Source organism: Coloeus monedula (genome assembly GCF_965178545.1).
Source record: "Coloeus monedula genome assembly, chromosome: 7".
NCBI lineage: Eukaryota > Metazoa > Chordata > Aves > Passeriformes > Corvidae > Coloeus > Coloeus monedula.
In genome coordinates this window covers 30598361-30617808 of record NC_138787.1, presented here as the reverse complement: position 1 = coordinate 30617808, position 19448 = coordinate 30598361, and the positions used below count along the sequence as shown (strand labels likewise).

Sequence of the window (19448 nt, the reverse complement as noted above, 5' to 3'; positions counted from 1 at the left end):
AGTAAAATTCCCTTAATTATGCAGTTGTTATATACTGGTTACTTCTCAAAGGACATGCCTGAGGCACCTTATCATTCACATGAGCTGTTAATGTTACCCCTGAATTGTAAATCTCAATTAAGTGAAAGAGGTGACAATTTAGCAAATGTCTTTTATAAAATAAAAGCCACTAGTGGAAGTTTGGTAGAGGTCAACTAACAAACCCATACATTTGCATCTAAAAAAGAATATCTTTAGCATTTTGACTGATTTGATATTTGGTGGGGGCTTTTTTGGTTTTTTTCCTATGAGAAACAAAGGAAAGACTTAATGCAACACCACCAAAAATAAATACCACAAAAAAAACCCCTCAGCAAAATGAACTATGTGAACCTCTAGGATGAAACATGTAACTCATTCCACCAGTGTGCTCAGAAAACAACCTGATGCCAGGGCATCAGCCTAGTCCTGCCACCTTCCCCCAGAGGTATATTTTGCTTTCAGTCACAGGGGTTTTTTTACCTGAAGAAAGGTTCTTATCAGAGATAATGCTTTACCATACATTTTTCTACATGGTTCTCACCTCAAAGATGAACTTGGAACTGCCGAAGTTTGTTTTCTGCTTCTGCCAGAAATTATCAGGTTTTATAATCAGGGCAACATGAATCTCAGCAGGAAAGGCTTCTTGAAGGGTTTTTAGGAGAGGCTTGATCAAATCCCATTTGGATCCCCGCATATCAATAATAACAGTGAATCCTCGTTTGCAAACATCTTCGCTGCAGGAATAAAAGCATATCATGAGAATTAATACTGTGGGCAGCCACACGGAGGCTTGACTTTTGTTGCTGGTGTTTGGTGCTTCAGAGCAAAGCAAGGAATAATTAACGAAAAAGACTAAAGATAGTACAGTATAAAGGCTATAAGAGAGGTTATATTAAATGTATTATAAATTATATATTATAATGTAATTTACATGAAATTCAAGTGTCTAGATTACAGTTTATTCTCTAATTTTCCAAGCATGTGTAATTCAAATACTCATTGAAATCATACATACTTTCACACAATTGAAAACAGAATCAAATATATCTGTATAGAAGCTCTTTATGTGTACATGCAATGGATTCTGCTTTCAACATATTCAACCCAGCCAAAGTCAACAAGCAGGGTCCTGTGCCTTAGCATTAGTGGCTACTTGTAAATTTGGGTGCCTTCATTTTTAGAGGCCCCTATAAGGGCTTTTTAAAAAGTTCCAGTTCCAGAAAAGTGTCATTTCCAGAAATGTGCCTGGCAATTACTCCCTGACAGGAAGGCCCTTGTGACTCAGCATGTGCACTGTCACTGGGGCCCTTTTCCCTCATGATTGATCTTCCAAATGCTACAGGACCTTTTTTCAATCCACAGTGAGACTTTTCTGACAGCCTTTACTCCTTCTTTCTCAGAAGTCTAAGACAGTTATCTGGCCTGGTCACTAGCAATGGGTGGGTCCCAACAACACCAGAGCATTCACTTGAAAACACACCTCTTCTTTTTCCTCACAAGAAGAGAGGAGAAAGAATAGGATATTTCCATTCAAGTCAAGTCTGTGCAGCTTTCAGCACGGCTTTTCAAGGGACATAGTAGTATTTATCCTCAGAAAAAGAGGTATATGTATAATGCAGAAATTGTAAGACTCTTTAGCCTCCACAGAAATATTCCCAGTGCACAAACACACGGGAGGACTTTCACTGCACTCTACCTCTTTAACTTCTTAAAACACTCTTTCTGCTAATAAGATCCATCCTACATATTCAACGGAAAGCAACTCTATAAACTTGCAATTAGGTTTCTGGGCTGGAACAAGGACAGGAATATTCTTCATAGGAGGCACACACTGGACTAATACATGTTAAGAGAACCAGCTAACTTGAACAGTCTCAACATAGTGCCAGGCAGGAGCACTCAGGGACAACAAGCTTGGTCCTCTGCCTTGGCATTATTGGTACATCCACAGCACACTGCATAAAATAGTCAGTGCAAAGAAAAACTAGGGAGACCAGGCACTTCCAAACACTCAGGAATACAGATCTTTTTATTCTCATTTTACCTACTGCTGAAAGGTCAGACATCTGATCCTTTCATAACTAATGGCAAAGAAAGGCTGTAAAAGAAGCTTTGTTGGGGGTGCTACTGCCTCTTGCCTTTTGGAACAAGAGCTGAGACAAGGAATCAAATCACAAAGCAAAGAATAGAAAGGGGTTGTGTTTTGTGTTATTTTTCTTGCAAATCTTTATAGGATCTTCAGGAACTTCTGCCAAATCACTGATCCCTGTTTTACTAAACTGACTTTTCCAAGGATTTCTTCAAACACTTGACAAAGAGATGTAGGAGTCATATGGACACATGGAGGGCTCCAACAGCAGACAAGTAACAGGTAAGTGCAATCTGTCTTTTCTGATATAAATAAGTAAATACACCACCACCATCCACTGCAACCGCAGCAAGGCATAGCCAATATTAGCTTCATTCCAACTCCCCTTGCCATGGCCAACCTGCCAACTTACCAAATCTGATGTAAAACAGTAAGTTAACACTTATTAATGAACAACATAAAAACCTATTTTGGTAAGCAGAACAAAAATGTCCTGAAACACTGAAGTCTTCTGTTTATGAACCTGAACTAAAGTCTTAGACACAAACAGATCCAGATCCAAAATTGCAATTTTTTTTTTTAATCTGATGAATGGTACTAACCTGTAACAAGATCTGTGGGTCTGTAGTCTCATCTACACAATTTGATCCCCCCAGCACAGTGATAACTCCACATTCTTCTGACTTCTTGCAGAAAATTAGCACCTGATTTCTAAACCTGCTTGTCAAAATCTATTATTTAACAGTGTTTAAATTGTTGCAAGACAGAAAGCTGCCTGCTCATCATTTCTACTTTCAGTTGCAGAGCTTGCTGCAGAGATGGTGCCTTTGAGAGCACTTATCCTGCACAAACAGGTAGCCGGATACTAATCAGGTACTAATATCTCAAAGAAAGAAGTGAGAGACAAGAAAATTATTTAAACTGTAACTTCTTCAGGGCAGGGACCATCTGCCATGCTGTGTTTGTTTAAGGAGCCTGCCTTGCCAGAGGTCTCTAGCTACCTATATTCATACTACAGTCTTCAGCTGTCTGGAATGAATTCCAATGAATTACTTTTGAGGATAAATGCAAATCTAGGGAATTAAAAATAATGAGTAATAATGGTCTGGAAAACCAAAACTGAACATGGAGGTGGAAGTACAAAAGGCTTACATAATTGTGGGGACACCTCACAGGCAATTTAATAAAAAACAAAACAAAACAAAACAAAACAAAACAAACAAAATTTTAAAAAGGCCAAAATTCAAGTTGCAATATCCAAATATTTCCAGCTATTGACAGTGTCCTAAAAAAGTTGGCCTAGACATAATGAAACTCCGATAAACTCTGGTGAGGCAGTCTGGGGCAATTTGTCATCTCTGACAATCAGTCATATTTCTTCAGTTACCTCAGCATGGATTGAGGAAATGACCCGACATTCCTTTTGAATAGTCTGGCCATGCTTATTAACTTTATTGCTTAAAAGCAACAACCCAAACCCTTCCCAATCTAGCAATTGATCGGGAAAAGCAGCAGCAGCAGCAATCAAGCTACCTCCACATTGTCCAAGCAAGACATGCCTTATTCCTGGCTCCCAAGATGATACATCAATACACATATCTATTACGCACAAGTAACCACTTTAGTAAGGCAATTAACGTTGATTGTGGTGCTTAATTTTTTCCGGTATTGATATTTGACCAGAAACTGGAAAAACGCTCAAATCAAGGTATTTGGACAATCCATCAACCTTTTGGCTGTGCTCATCTGGGCTAGATTTGCAATGGTGAGCAGAAATGATTTGATAGTTGATAAGTCATTTCAGTTGCTCCACTGCTTTTAAGCAAAGAGCAGCTTCTCAGTCTAATAAAAATACCCTAGAATATTTGTGAAAATAATACTTATGATCTGAATTTAAAAAAAAAAGGTATAAAACTGAAACTCAGAAGCAGATGTGATAATTTTGTAAAAATAAATGCCTCTGTTTTGATTTCCTCTTTAATTCAGGCGCATTCTAAATTGTATTTTCTTTGGCAAGAGCTGTCTTGCTGGGTACCAAATGAATTTAAGGACTTCATGCTTTCTGATTAATCTTTCAGATACCTATTGGTTATGTGTATTTTTCACCCTTATGGTTTGGCCAAAGCTTCTGGCATTTTGAAGCTTCAGCACTTGATTAGCTGAAATGATGTAATATCTCCATTCTCATTTTGCAGTCATGAGTTAATGATGAAGCAGCACTTTTAGCATTCCTGTTGGACCACTAAAAGCCCAGATCTGACATATCCAACATCTCATTCTAAATACGATTTGTTAACGGGGAGAGCAAGATCTCTTTTAAGGCAGGTCAGCATAACCTTGTCAGGAGACACTATCAGAATAACAAGTAGCTCTTCAGGCATCAATACATAAGTGCAAAATCTGTAGGAAATTAGTTGTTTTTGAGATCACCATTCCTTTGACAAATGTGGCTGTAGTCAGCCAATTGGTTCACAAGCTGAGAGTGGAAAAGAGGGAGTGAGAGCAGAAAAACAGGATGTGAAAGCCTCCAAGCACAAACTGTTATCCCAAAGGCCTCACTTCATATGAGATCTTACTAACTCTGCTGCCTAGTCTCCATATCAAAATGCACCAAGGTTCACTTCAGTAATTTATATGTTAATGTTTTTGGTTAATTGCAATTTTTTATTCATTTTGTGTGTGGTTTATTTACTCAGCTTGAAAATAAAACTAGGCAGAGAGGTTTATAATCAGCATCACTTGCCGACTTTCATAGTTCAATTTCTCATCACCATGTCGAGCCTGAAGTTCACCTTGTCAATAGAAAGAGTCAGTAGCCATGTTCATAATATACCTTCCAATACATTTAGAGGACCAGATATAGTACTTTGTAGTAGACCTGTTTGCCAAGCACTCCTGAACAGCATTATTTATTAAAATATTTTGTTCTATTTAATACTTCTCAGCAAAATGTACCTTGCTTATTAATCCCAGTTAAGAGATGTGTTCCTGCAGTGTCACACTGCCAGTCTGAGCTGTCACCCACCACTGCCAGTGGCAGCAGCTGCTCAGTGGGATGAGACAGACTGTCTTTGCAAAGATCCTGGGACACTTGTGACTCCTAGTCCTCACATCTCCCTTGTGTGCTGCTATCTCAGAGACCAGGGGAGGAGCTTAGTGGTGCACAACCCAAGAGCACCACTGCTCTGGAGTAACAATTCACAGCAAGCTCCTGCCAGAGAACTCCAGCCACCTAAAAGACTGTAGGTGGACAATCCTTCATCCTTCTTTCCTTCTTACATTTTCAAACTTGGTTTCACAATGGTTTTTTGCAATTAGAGGAGAAACAGCCACCCAGACTCCACTTCCAATTAATCCTTTCTTCCTTAGTGTGACCTAAATTTGTTTATTCTCTTTCAGCACTGAAAAGGAATCACTCATTCTCACTTTTCTTTTTTAAAAAGAGAGAGAAAGAAAGAAATCAAAGCCAGTTTCACAGTGGCTGGAGCTGGACATAAAGCAGTGATCTAGAGAAATTTCAGTGATGTGTTGTAAAAAGACTTGGAGCCAGTGAGGTCCAGGCAGAGACAAACCTCCTGTCTCTGATTTCCAGCCACTGCTCTTAGGGGACATGAGGTGTGTCTGTGAATGGCACAAGAATGCAGATGTGTGGGCTGCACAACATCCACATTCAACCCCTGCCTCTGGCCCCAAGTTAACAGGAAGGGAACAGAAACGCAGAAAAAACCCAAATACATCAGCAGAAGCTAACTGGTGCCAGATGGGTTCTCTTGCTATTCTCAAGTAACTCATTTTGGTATTCAATTTTTACTTCTAAGAAAAATGGCTCTGAACTCCAAGCAATTCTGTTGGAAAATGATGTAAGCTAGCAAGAACAGATACCAGCTAGGTGTAAGAAAACCTTTTTCCAATATATAACCATGATCCCATGAGCTCCTGGGAGTTGTTCTGAGAGGTGCAGGTCCCATTCGTACCTCTGTCAGGGTCCAACAGGGCTGTGTTCTGCTCTCTTCTACCCAGGTAAAAATCCTGAACTACATCATTACAGCCCAGACCAGAACTGGGACCCAGAGCTCTGCAGGCATTCGGCCTCCTATTTAACTGAGCAAATAAACACTATTTGAGAAGCTTCCTGTCTTCATTCAAATAGCAAAGATATAAAACACAGCTGTGTCCAAAAATTGCATGATCGCAGCTGTTAAAGCCAAATCTGGAGACAAAAACTGTAATTTTTCACATTCCTGTTCAGTTTCTGCTGGTAAATGATGTCTTCATCTACACCCATTTACCCTCTTCCCCTTTTGTTGTTGCACGTCTACTATATTTGGATCAATATCTGGCAGGTCTTCCTTGAAACAGCTGCTGAGATAAATATGAAATTAATCAGGGCTTTGTTTTTGTTGAAGCAGGGCTACATTTAAAGATTTGTTACTACAATGAAGAAATATTTGAACAGTAAGTACCATTCAACTCTCTCTTGAGCATTTAAAGGCTTGTATTTGAGATGATTTAGCAGAAACAAAATGAAAATGCTTTACCAAATGAAAATTATATGTTCTTGACATTTGCTGGAAAAAATAAATATTAGGGTTGTGTTGAAATATAAACACATGATTCTTGAAAGGTTTGGATGAGCAGAGGCTATTGGAAGTAAGTTTGAAGATTCAAATCCATTGGATTTCCAGAGGAGAAATAGACATATAAATAAATATATGGCTGTGCTTAGAACAGCCAGACTACTAAGATTCAGAAAATAAATGGATCTTTCTGCTTGCACTTTGAGGTTTTTTTGCAGTTCAGGCAAGGAGACTGTGAAGGCCATTTCACATGCTGTCACTATGAAGTTTAGTCTATGGTCAGCACTGCCAGATTTTCACACGAGGAAAGGGATACTTCATCTGGGCAATGAGTGCTTGGGGTCCTAGACACAGCATCCTAATTTATCAGTTCACAACATCAGTGACTTAACAAGTGAGTGAATGGAGCAGGGTGAACAGCTCCAGGAATTCCAGTCAGCGCCATAAACAGGGTCACCCTGGAGTGGAAAGCCTCCAGATTGCAAATACATACATTTCCTTGAAATGCGTTGTGGGAGGCAGAGAAACCCAGAGGGGAAAGACCTTTAGTAGTATAAAGAAGCCTGCAAACATGTTCAACTCATGCAAAGAATGATTAATGTAGGTCTAGACAGTCAACAGCAGCACCTGGTAAAATCCAGTAATGTCCACAGGCAGACACAATGCCAAATTCCTTCCTGATGCAGGCAGGTATAACCACTCTGGGACTTGCACATTTGATCCAGGGCTCTACTGAGCTCATAGATGATAATAGGAAAAAACCCCTCTTCAAAGACAGTAAAATCACTTTTTCTACATAGTACTGACATCTCTTGCAGTAAGCACTCGTCAGTTCCCACACCCTGCTCCTGACAGTGCAAGAGAGCAAGGCACACCCGTTTATAGAACTGTAATTAAAATAAGGAACTAGGGAGAAAAGATGAGATGTTACATATCAATTCAAAATAAGATATTTCATTATTAGAGCAGGTTCTCATTAAAGTATTGCTGAATTTGAAAAAAAGCTTTTATAACAGCAAAATATTCTGTTTAACCCTTTTCAGATGAAATTTTTTTTTTTTCATTTTGTTCCTTTTTTGGATCAGTCTACTCAGAAAAGAAGAGTACAAAAACTTTGAATTTTATCAAAGTATTTTGACTGCCATAACATTTCAGAGCTACATTTGTGGGAAATTTCTAGATCTTTTGGATTTTTCCTCATTTAAAAATTTGCACTTCAAAATAGCAGATTCTTCCACAACTAAGTAACTTAGCTTCTGCCCATTTGCAGTGCAGAGTTCAGCACGAGATTTGCTTTGCACTTTATGTCTTCTAAGCAATAATGGTATAACTATTCCTTAAGACTTACAGGATTTTGGCCAGAATCCACACACAAAATAGGGGCAAGCACTGAATTCCAGTGTATCTGTTAGGAGGAAAGGTTGAGTACTCCATGCCAGAAGCACTCTGTGGTCCCTGCTGTGGGTCTGGTTTGATACTATAAAGGAATTTCAGTTCTCTTTAGAGTTGCACAATTAAAAACTGACGCCTCTTTTTTCCCCAGGTTGGACAATGAGGACTGTCCATGACTAATAAATTAGTGGTACTCTTTTTTTTTTTTTTTTTTTTGAACTCCACCCATATACAAACAAAGCAGGTCTTTGTAGGCACAATGATTTACCTAAAATAGTTCACTTATCAGATAGATGCTTCCTGCCATGCCAGGCTGGGTGAAGACTGCCTGTTGTATTACATCCAGAGGACTTGCTCTGAAGCTACAAAATCAATCTGTCTTGTAAGAGACACTTGTAAAATCAATTTTTGTGTATTCCTTTATACAGCAGACTTTACTCATTCTTTCAAAAAGCTACCACGATGGCATTGAGAGCAGAAAAAGTCCTTTTTACAGAGTCCTCAAGAGACAGAGGAAACTGATGTGCTGTTCCCAACCCAGCTCCAAAACCTCTAGCTTATGTCCAATTTATTCTGATTCTGTCTCCTAGCAAGGCCAGGCTCTCTCAGTGTGTCTAGCAAGAGGGGCTAAGCTGTGCCAATGAAGCCACTGGATGTGAGGTATCATCCCTTTTCACGTGTGGAGACATAAATGTGGGAGAGATCAAAATCACTGGAGCTGACTGAGCACAAACAGGTTGGTAACTCAGAATTTCAAAGGCATTAGAAGACCTCAAAGATACCGTTGACACCCAGAGTGAGAAAGCTGGATCTAAAAAAGCTTCTGGAAAGCAAAAATGAATCCAACAGTCAAAATCCTGGGAATAAATATGCAAACTCCAGCTGAGTCAGCCTCTGAGCTAACATTCTCTGAGTGTCTTCCCAAGATCACTTGAAGTATTTCTCCAGCCTCAGATGCTGTCACCTTTGCAGGAGACTGAGCTCCTCAGGTGCCAGTGTGTGGTCTCCTCAGGTTCACAGTCCATCACCCTACAGCAGTGTCCCACACGGCCAGGAACTCACACATTGCTGTCATGGCAATGCAGTTTAAATGTTGCTTCCCTTACAATCCTGAACTTTCATCACGGTTGTAAATAATTTCAGTTCTCTATCAGTACCTCTACCACCTATCAGTCACCTCTAATTGGAAAAACCAGAGGAACTGTATTATCAGCTGAAGCAGGTTCAGATAAATGCTCTGAAAAGTGATTGCCTGGTTTCAACTGCCTGCTCCTTTTTCCCTATTAGCTATATTGCTTCTCTATCACAAGCACAATAAAACTTCACTGGCAAATCCATCTACAAGTGCCACATGTGAAAGAACATCAACCTATTCATCTCAAGAACTACATACCCCAGGTGGTGCTTTTCCTGTTGACAGGCCTGAAAATTATATTGATAAATTAACATATGCCAGGATAGTAATGACAGGAATCAGCTAGTCAGAAAAATTACTATTTATTGTAGATGTCGGCAAGCCCACGGTAATGTAAATCAGGGAGAGCAGATTCTTGAAATACTGCACCTAAGGATATTTCCCTAATACTGAGCCACTCATTTGACCTGGAAGAGGCACATCAAACACACATCTACTCCACTAGACTAACAGGTTTCCTACCTGTGAGTTAAACTAATGCCAGTATAACATCCTGTGCAGAAATGGGCGTAATGCAGTGGGTTTCTGTAGCAAGCTGAACCACCATAGTTACCCCCTCCCCTCCCCACCAGAAAACAACTGACGAGAATCAATAGAAACCACAACTGCTCTGCAAACCCCTAGCCTCACACTGGACACATCCCCCAGTTTAAGAAAAGCTGATGACGTGTGACTCCCTGATACTGAGATAATACAAATATATGCAGCTATTTTCCTTGCAATTATGGCTTCACGGTTTATGCATTTTTTAGACCTGGCTGGAGCACTGTAGTCCAAGGGATGAGATTGAGTCAGGTGAACCTCGCTGGGTTATTCACCCCCTTCCTGTGTGTGCTACCACACTTTGCTTTATTGAAAAATGCCACTGCATTCTTCCATGGAATGTATTATATTTACCACATCTTCAGACACAGGGAGGATCCAGAATTGCAGAAAAATTGCAAATTGCCTCATGATTAATTTACAAAAGCTTAAAAGAGATCAGTTAATAATCTAAGCATGTGCTTATTTATCCATACTGGGATATATTCTCTGTTACACGTGTGCTGATTTTATATAGGAATCATTTATTGCTCCATACATATGCTTATCTAATTGTACTGAATACACATGCTTTATTAAACTCATAAATGAGCACATTTATGGGTCTATGTGAAAGCAGAGCCCTTCATATTTTATTTATAAAGTGGAACAATAGAACAACATTGACCTAGAACACCCATTTAATTCAGAGGATTTAGGGTTGTTCCACCGACTTTTCTATTTTTTTGCCAGAATCAAAGCTTTTGGGTTTTTAAATTAGATTTCTAGCCCATCTGCTTGCAAAGATAGCCTTGACAATATAAACTAATGCACATTTGTCTTGCTGAGTCTGCAGTCAGTGGAAGAAACATTAAGACTAGAACATGAACTTGCACTCTCCATCTTATTGGGGTGTTAACTGAAAACCCAATTCTGGCAGCCTAAATACCAGAATTCTTAACTATTTCACTGCTGCTAATTTTGCCACCAAAGCTGCAGACACACCACTTGTCAAAGCCATGAATTATTCACATAAGCTCTTGCCCATTTTGATGGCCATGCTGCACAATTCAGGCTGTCAGTTAGGACTGAGCAAGTAGCTGGCCTGCAATTATAATCAAGGATTTTACTCTTTTTGTATTGTGTGGAGTAAAAGCAGTGATCACAGCATAATCAAACTACTCAAAGCTTACAGTGGAAAAGACTGCAAAAGCACAACTACTGGGGATTTGATGTAGAACCCACAGAAGCACTAGTTTAGTACATAATTCAAAGTGCTTTATGACATAAAACTAAGGAAAACAAGTTAAAACCTCTGTTGCTATGACATGCTTGAAAAACAGCTCAAATAGACTTTTTCTTACCACTTGAAAACAAAAAGAATACTGCACTGGTCTCTTATGAGAGTGATGTTATCCAAACTGCTAAAATCATCCACAAAACTAATGACCCTAAAAAAAGCCAACCCTGATTCCAAATGTAAAGAACTGTTTCAACCTTCTTTAATATAAACTCTTCTAAAATAACTAGCAGTGTGTGCTTATTTCCCTTAAGCAAGCTCAGGTTGTTGATATCTGAAGAGGGAGGTAAGATCAAGTCCGGGTTTATGACAGTGATTGCTGCCTGAATCATCACATGGTGGGCATGTTGCATGGATGCAGTTGTATCCTAACACTGGGGTTTTTAAGGACAGCAATGTTCAATGACCATGTTTCTTTAGTCCTATGGCCCATCTGATAAAAATATCTTCCATCTGGTTCCTGTATGTATGGTTGTCCCTCACAATAGAAGGAGCTTGATTAAGCAATTAAGATGGTGCATGAAGCACATGTTTACACTTGCTGGATATGGATGGACTTATGATCATATTTGACTGCTTTTCTGGAGGAGGATCACAGTACTTAAACAAAAATTAGAAAAAAGACACAGTAAGTAGAAGCCTGCAGGCCAGGCAGGCCTTTTACTGCTTTGGTTGACCTCTTGCATCAATTTCCAATTTTATCATAGTAAATTAATGTGTTAGCCTGAAAAAGTATTGATATCTTCCTTTCATTTGGGACTAAGAGCAGACATGGTGAATGCCTGTTTCCACCTCAATGATTTCCTTCTTATGCCCCTGGCAATTTACACAATGAATAAATATCTTTATTCTGTCTTAAGACGTAGGAGACTTGTGGAAAAGTCTGAGAGCTTGGTAATGGCTGCCTAGAAAAATCCTCTCTAGTCTGTTATCATGAGATGCATTTGTTGCTTAATTCTGTTTGCAGAGCAGATATATATTTCCAGTTCATTCAGATTCTGTTGAAGTCAGCTGTAGCCTGGAAGAACTAATGGTTTGATAAATCAATTGAGACTAACTCATAAAATTACCTAATATAATAATTTGTTCCCAACTACCTTAAAATCCACACCAAAAAATCCTGATGATAATGATTTTGTTGCTCTTCTCTCTGCCCTATCTGCCTGAAATGGCTTATCACAACTGTGTTAGAACTTCACCAATATTTGAACCTGTGTGACATAGAACAGTGTCCCAGCAATAGAAACATTCAATTTTACCACTGCAAGAAAAAAACCTACATTATAGGAATGCTGACATAACCTGTTGTATCATCTTAAAATGTAACATCTTATGAGAGATTTTAAAGAGCTTTGCCATGAGTAATCAGGTGTTAAATAAAACAGGGTCTAATACTATGCTTTAGAGTATTTCACTCAAAACCAAAACTGGACTTTGACAAAGAATAAATCACATGCCAGAAGATCTATGACAATTTCCTCTGAAAAGGAACTTACTTCTTGGCCAAGAGAATAAGAAATACAAAAAGGAAAGCAATGACTCAAAAAGCTATGTGCCAAAAAAATGTTCACAGGTGTAGGAATTAGACTTTTAATAGAATCCCTAATTACACATTTGACTTCTGGCATCTTTTCAAGGCAGCATGAACACAGTTAAAGTTCTTTGTGCATTTGTATTCTCCTACAAAAAATGAGAAAAAATATGCTTTCATTGTAAAAACAATTATAAGTCAGTTGCCTCTAAAAGGGCAATGTGAGCACAGTATTAACAAAATGGACTTCAGCTTCTGGAAATACTTGTCAGCAATTTCAAAAGCCCAGAAATGGAGATCAAGACAGCTCTGCACTGGTACTGTATCCAGTACATTCATTCAATTCATATTGCTCCACTTTCTTTACCTTATTCAAAAGTGTCTGCTTTAATTTTGCAAGTGCCCCAGGGAATGTAAAAAATCTATAATGAGGACAACTAGCATCTTATTTGCTAAGGTGAACATTTCTAAACCTAGTGTCCAAGTTAGAGCAGGTGGATTCTCAAGTAGCCTCTTTCTCAAAGGTATTGAGTGGATTTTACTGAACAAAAATTTATGCCTTTTTCATATAATTAGTTGTGCCCAACAAGTCATCAGGCAAGTGCTGCTGATGCTAACACACACAGACAAAATTTAACAGTCCCTAAAACTACTGTGGTGAAGCGTACTACAGAATTCATTCCTAAATGAAAATCCCAGGAAATATTTTTACCTGACCCTATTTCCATGTCACCTACAGTTTACAATCAGACACTGCAAAATCATTGGGGTGGCTGTTCTGGAAATTAAAGAGAAACTGAGATTTCCAGTAAGTCTGGTAAGAGTGGAACGATGTAACAGTTGAGTTTTGCCTTGTGAACAGAGAGGGATAAAACCCTAAAAAAACTGCACATACTGCTTGTGTATTTGATTCCTAGTCTAACAGGTCATTAACAAAGCAGAGCTCCCAGACATTCTTCCTATGGGTAAGATTTTTCACTGCTTTCCTATGTACCTGACTTTTAATTAGATTTTGGAATGGAATTGCAGCTCCTACCCACAAATCTCCAGTGGGGAGCAAAATCTTAACTAATCTGTGATCCCAGAAATGTTTGCTTCTCCAGATGCAGTTTCTGAACTAAATGACAAATGTTGTAGAAAGAGAAGAATGGAGAAATTAGGGGACATAACCACAGCATTGGATGTGATTAATCAGTGTTCTAAGAGTTTAGTTATGTCTTTAGAACAAAAGAAAAACAGAGGTCTTAAGGAAAAAGAACATATTGCCTATTTGAATAATTCTTAGACTAACAGTTTATTAACAAGGAAGCTTTTTCAGACATGCCTCCTATGTGCAAGATCACCCATTAGTTAATTGGGCACCTTTGGGATTACTGTTGTCCCCTAAATTCTTCTTCCACTCCCTGGAATTGCTGCATGGCAAAATGGTACATTTCATAACGAGACAGGTTTTCCAAGTGCATTTTCTAAGATCAGGCAGCGACACAGTACACGGCTAATTTCTTACACAGTGCTCCCAATTCAGTACTGGGAAAGGCAGCTTTAAGACCCTGCTTCCCAGAAATTAGAGGTCTAATCGGTGCACACTATTAAAGGAATGTGTACTTCTGCCTCATGCAGTATTTTATCTATAATAAAACCACTTAGGGTTTTCCATCTTGAGGATGTTGGAATATCAGCTAATATGGTTTCCCAAACATTTACGAGATGTCTCCTGTATGGACTGGTAAATACAGATTATGCAGTTAAACCAAGGGAGAAAATAACTCTCTGTTGAGTCCTGAACTAAAATTCAGGAAGCTCTGACTGTGTGTCTTCCCTGATGTTCCAGGTTCCAGCATGTGACCTAAATGGGTGGCCTAAATTAAACCTGAGGCTCCATCTGATTACTGTCTATAAAATTAACAAAACACATGAACAGAGCTGCTAATAAACATTGTCCTTAGTTGGTGGTCTAAGCAGAGCTGCTAAGTCTACTGAAATGAAAATGCAATTTTAGTCTCCAGTTAGGATTGACTCACAGCAGAAAAGCAATGGAAGGAAAAAATTTGCATTGCTGCATTAACAGAGGACTTTGGCCTCTAGGGAAGTCAACTGCTGAATCACAGAAGACTAAGATAGAAGAGACCTCCTAAATAATTTTAACCAGGGATGTTGTTGGTCGTTTGCCAAGAGAGAACAGTAATCAGTACCAGAAGCCTACCTTGCTTGTAGCTAATTTTTCACTAGCATTAAATTAACATGCAAATAATGAGAAATGATGGGAAACTAATTTAGACATATAGTTTATAGCAGTATAATTTAACAAATAGTGGTCTCCATCCACCACGACTGTGTAGTGTGTAGGTAGTGTGCATGCCTTTTCCATGTGACATTCAAAGTGTAGGTGCATAGTAGATGGCACATGTACAGGAAGCCCATTGGGAGTTCTCTAAGGTATAAAAAACTCTTTTTATTCCCAGTGGAATGTGATTTTTGCCCATGGAGCAGCTTAATACCATGCAACAGCACTTCAGAACACAGGATTCCCTCTTGACCTGACACTAAGGGTTTTGCAGATTGTCCCTCAAGAACATCAAAGCCATGAACCATGCCTTGCAGAATGGCAACATACAAGGAAAATTTGAAAATCCCTCCCAGAATTCCACAGTATCACAGCCCATATATGAGTACAATGTGCATTTTAAAATGTCATCAAGTTCCTGCCAAGGATCCCACCCATCTCTGTATTAATGCTGTATTGGTATCCACATTATTTCTATTCCTTAAATGTGTACACTTAATAACTTGTTTAGGAGTAGTGGAGGAAGAAGGGCTGAATTATACCAAGCAAAAAGTACTTTTAATTAGTAATTCTTTCAAACTAAACTTCAAAAAGTAGTATCTGTTCAATCCTCAATGACAACAACAACAGCACAAGCATTTGGCTTGGCAGACCCTCAAATAAATAAACAAACTATAAAACTTAACTTATCCTTCTAGTGAAAGTTTTCTAATAGCACAGCATTAATATTAGAAACTGTCAATTTTTTCTTGTGTGAAACAGGGGAAAGGGACAGGAAAGGCATATGAAAGCAGCCTGAATCTGGCTGGAGATGGACTACTGCTGCTATGATTTTTGGAGAGGGATGCAATTATTCTACAAAGCCCATGCTCTATTACAATTTCTATTCAATGACTTTAACCAAAAGGACCATTCAGCAAAGATGTCCCTTGTAAATACAGCATGGAGCTTACAGCAGGTTCCTGCTTTCTCTTGTTTGCACTGTAGTGTGGGCATGTTTAAGAGGTGGAACATTTCCCTGAAAACAGTTGCAGGACAAGGGAAAGCTGTTTTGGTGCTTTGCCTTGTTGGTGAAATACCACAAAGGATCTTTCTAAAATATTACATCACTGGAAAATTCTCGAGAGACTACAGTTTCTCTTTAAAGTTAGACATAAAATAAAGCCCTGTGTACACAGTCAGGGAAACGAATCCTCCCCTGTTAATAGCAGAAAAGTACACTGTGGCACACGTTGCTGACCAGACAACGTTTGCCAAACCAAAAGCATGTCTGAATTACACTCTGCTGCCTTTTCCTGGGGGGAGACAGTCTAGAATTATTTTTCTTATTTATGATTTTACTTTGTATTAAAGTATTTCTTTCTCTCTTTTTTCTCTTAATCTAAGTACCCCAGCAGTCTCACACCATAGAGTTACAATTATGTTTTGCTACATGCAGTGCTTCAGGATCCACAGGGAACTCTGAAGCTGTGCCAGGATCCACAAGGAAGACATAAAACACCACAGACTTGGTTAGGAACACCTTGTGGAAAACGAGAAGAAACCATTGATGAGATTTACAACTGTCTACCAAACTTGGATACCAATTCCCTTTGCAAACAGCAGGGAACTGAGCATCCCAACCTTGGAGAAAAATTTTGCCAGTCCCAAGCCATACTTTCCATGCTATCCTGCTCAATCCCACATGTTACCGTGAATTGGTCATTGTTTTGTCTTAATATGATCAAATTTTCTAATACCATAAACTAGCACGTGCTTTTACGAGCATGAGAACTGCCAAACCCTTGGTAGCGGTTTGCACATTGATTCTCTAATGGTTAATAACAAATGTGCCTCTTACATGATCTAGAGATACCCCCACACCTCCAGTCTCTAAGAAGGGCTGACTTCAGACCACCTTCCCCTCTCTGTGTACACTAATTAGGTCTCTTTCCTTGATGCAGCTGTCTATTCTCATTACATTTGTAGAAATTTAATATTCTTCAACATTTTCCCTGACAGATTTGGTTTAACAGTGACTGACAGACAGCATGATGGCATCAGCTTTTTATCATTCATTTGGAGATACAGCTAAAAATATATTCCTGAAAACATATCCTCAGTCCTACCCGAGCAGTGCACTGGGGAACCCAGAGTTTGGAGCAGCATCCCCAACACCTCCATGCATCCAATGAGGATAACAATCAGGCTGTCTAGGCTGAGACGACTCCACTTCTGCATCTCCCATTACTTGCTTCATACTGGCACACAGCAAAGATCTCATCCATTCTCCATGGGCGTTTAGAAGAGCTTTCCATGGACATTGAGATACCTTGCACAATATGCCCATTACAAAATAGACTGCAAAGCACAGCAGTTGTTTTCCTGCTTCTAATGACATCCATGAAGAGATGGCATAAGCCACTTCCAAATAGTAATAATTTCTAATAGTGAAAAGGATATAGCACATACTGGAGTTACTGATGAGGAACACAAGCATCCATAGTGGAATGAGACAAAAACTATTTTACAGTCTCTGCAAAAACTGTAGGAAAGAGATCACCTAAAAGAAAATTTAGGATTGGCTGAACTGCTGCATATTCCACTGACGGCTGCTGACAGCTTCAGGAGGGAACTGTGCGCAGCCTGTGCCAGCTCTGCTGCCAGCAAGACGCTCCCACAAAACCTCTCTGTCTGCTAATTTTAGCTCTTCTGAATTACTGCTCACATTAGCACAAGCCTGCCTTCTCTGAGGAATCCTCCCAGTCACTGCTGCCTGGACCTCTTGGAGCATGGTGAAGCCACAGTTCTGATGGTTAAAAGGCCCATGAGGAACATGCAAGAGCTTTACACCAGCACTAGCATGGCCAAGGCCAGAGAGGGCAGCATGGGGAGGTGTGCTGCAGAGACTCACAAAAGACTTGTCAGAGCCATTGAGGAAGAGGATGGAGAAAATGATGCTCTGAATAAAATTTATAGCAGCCTGTGGTACCCGCTCCCTCACCAGAGAATGGGTGCAGGATATATCATAGTTTACAAGTTTCTGCCTTTTCTCCATCACCTCAACTCCTGCCTCCAGGCAGCAGATGCTGGTACAACCAACATGCAAAAGCCATTTAGGAGGAGGAACAATGCTGATCTAATCGCCAGACTGAGGGCCTGGACAGAGCTCAAAAAGCAGAGTGTGCAGCACAGCTCTACATGAGACAACTCAGGGGATGGGATCAGGCCCCAGGCCCCACCAGAACCACTGGGTGTCACTAGGCCATGGTGGCTCCTGTGTCCCACCAGTGGTGGCATGCACTGTGAGGGGAGTTGTTTTGCTGTTTGCTCCAGATTTGGAGAAATCCAAGCAGAATCCTTCCCAGCCAGAATCCTCTGTTGGCAATGCAGTGAGGTACTACCTACATCATTGCTAACAGAAATATAGCAACATGGGCAGTGGCTGCAAAGGACAGGCACCCATCTTGTGTGAGAGACCCAAAACCAGCACCTCACAGCCCCTGCAGGGAAGCTGAGCAGCCCTGAGGCTCCCCTGAGAAGACATCTGAGGTTTTCTCAGGGCCTTGGCAAAGCTCAGACCCTTGACAAACCTTGAGAAGGCTCAGCTGATGTTACTGCATAGAATCACCACCCATGTAGGAGGTAGTGGTCTCCAGGTCCCCTTGGCCCTGGCTTTAGCAGGAAGCACTGCCACAGGCATCTCTTACTGTGCTTAGAGGGTTTTAACAGCATTGCTCCTCTCCCAGTAAGAAAGAGAGAAGCCAGGTGTGGTGGTGCTGCAAGAGCTGTGGCTGGGAATCCACTCCCTTCCATCCTTGTGGCTGCTCTGAACTTGCAGCCTGAACTCACTGCCTGTGGGAAGGAGAAATGCTCTGCAGCTGGGAGAGCAGGGCTGAAGCAATAAAGGCCAGACCAGTCAAACCAAAAGTCATTGGACCTGAACTGGGTAGAGGTGCTTACTGTTGCAGCCTGGGAAGAGCACAAAGTAAAACAGTGACCTTTTATTTCATTGGATGCGTTCCCTCCACCAGCCCTATCCACTGACTCCACTGAAGAAGGTATGACTGAGCTCCCACTGGGATGGAAACAGCCCAGTGCCAGGAAAGGGAACTTCTCCTCCAGACCTGTGCATTTCCCTCATATGTTAAACTTGGCCTGTAGTGCTCTCTGCAATCCTAAATCTTCAAATTATTAACCACCCTGAATTTGTGCTGGAGACGTTAGATGAACCAGAAAGAACCCAATATGACTTTGAAATCTCAGCATGAGTCTGCATGGTTGGCAGTAAGAGTGAACTGAACTCCCTCCCCTACACTGTAAAATAGAACAATTGCCTTGGAAATAATTCAGACATAATAAAGGAGGGATTCCTTCATATTAACTGTTTTCATTTGCAGATTTATAGTCTAAAATTAAGCAGATGTTGAGTGTTGAATACAATGCTTAAAAACACAATGACAAGTTGAAATCCTAGTTTCTCTGCATGTGGCAATCAGTAACTTCAATTATTTATTGGAATACAATTAAAATATAATTAAATGGAGCAAGCTATACT

General features: G+C 40.0%; 1 protein-coding gene across 4 annotated transcripts in view; it reads right to left on the bottom strand.

Annotated features, from left to right (window-relative positions):
• KALRN (kalirin RhoGEF kinase) overlaps positions 1-19448 on the bottom strand; it is a 452901-nt gene that overhangs the window by 258580 nt on the left and 174873 nt on the right. For all 4 annotated transcript variants that reach the window (XM_082284833.1, XM_082284834.1, XM_082284835.1 and 1 more), the window contains exon 4: positions 563-755. In XM_082284833.1, coding sequence (XP_082140959.1) covers positions 563-755 — 193 coding nt within the window. The remainder of the gene's footprint in view (positions 1-562; positions 756-19448) is intronic.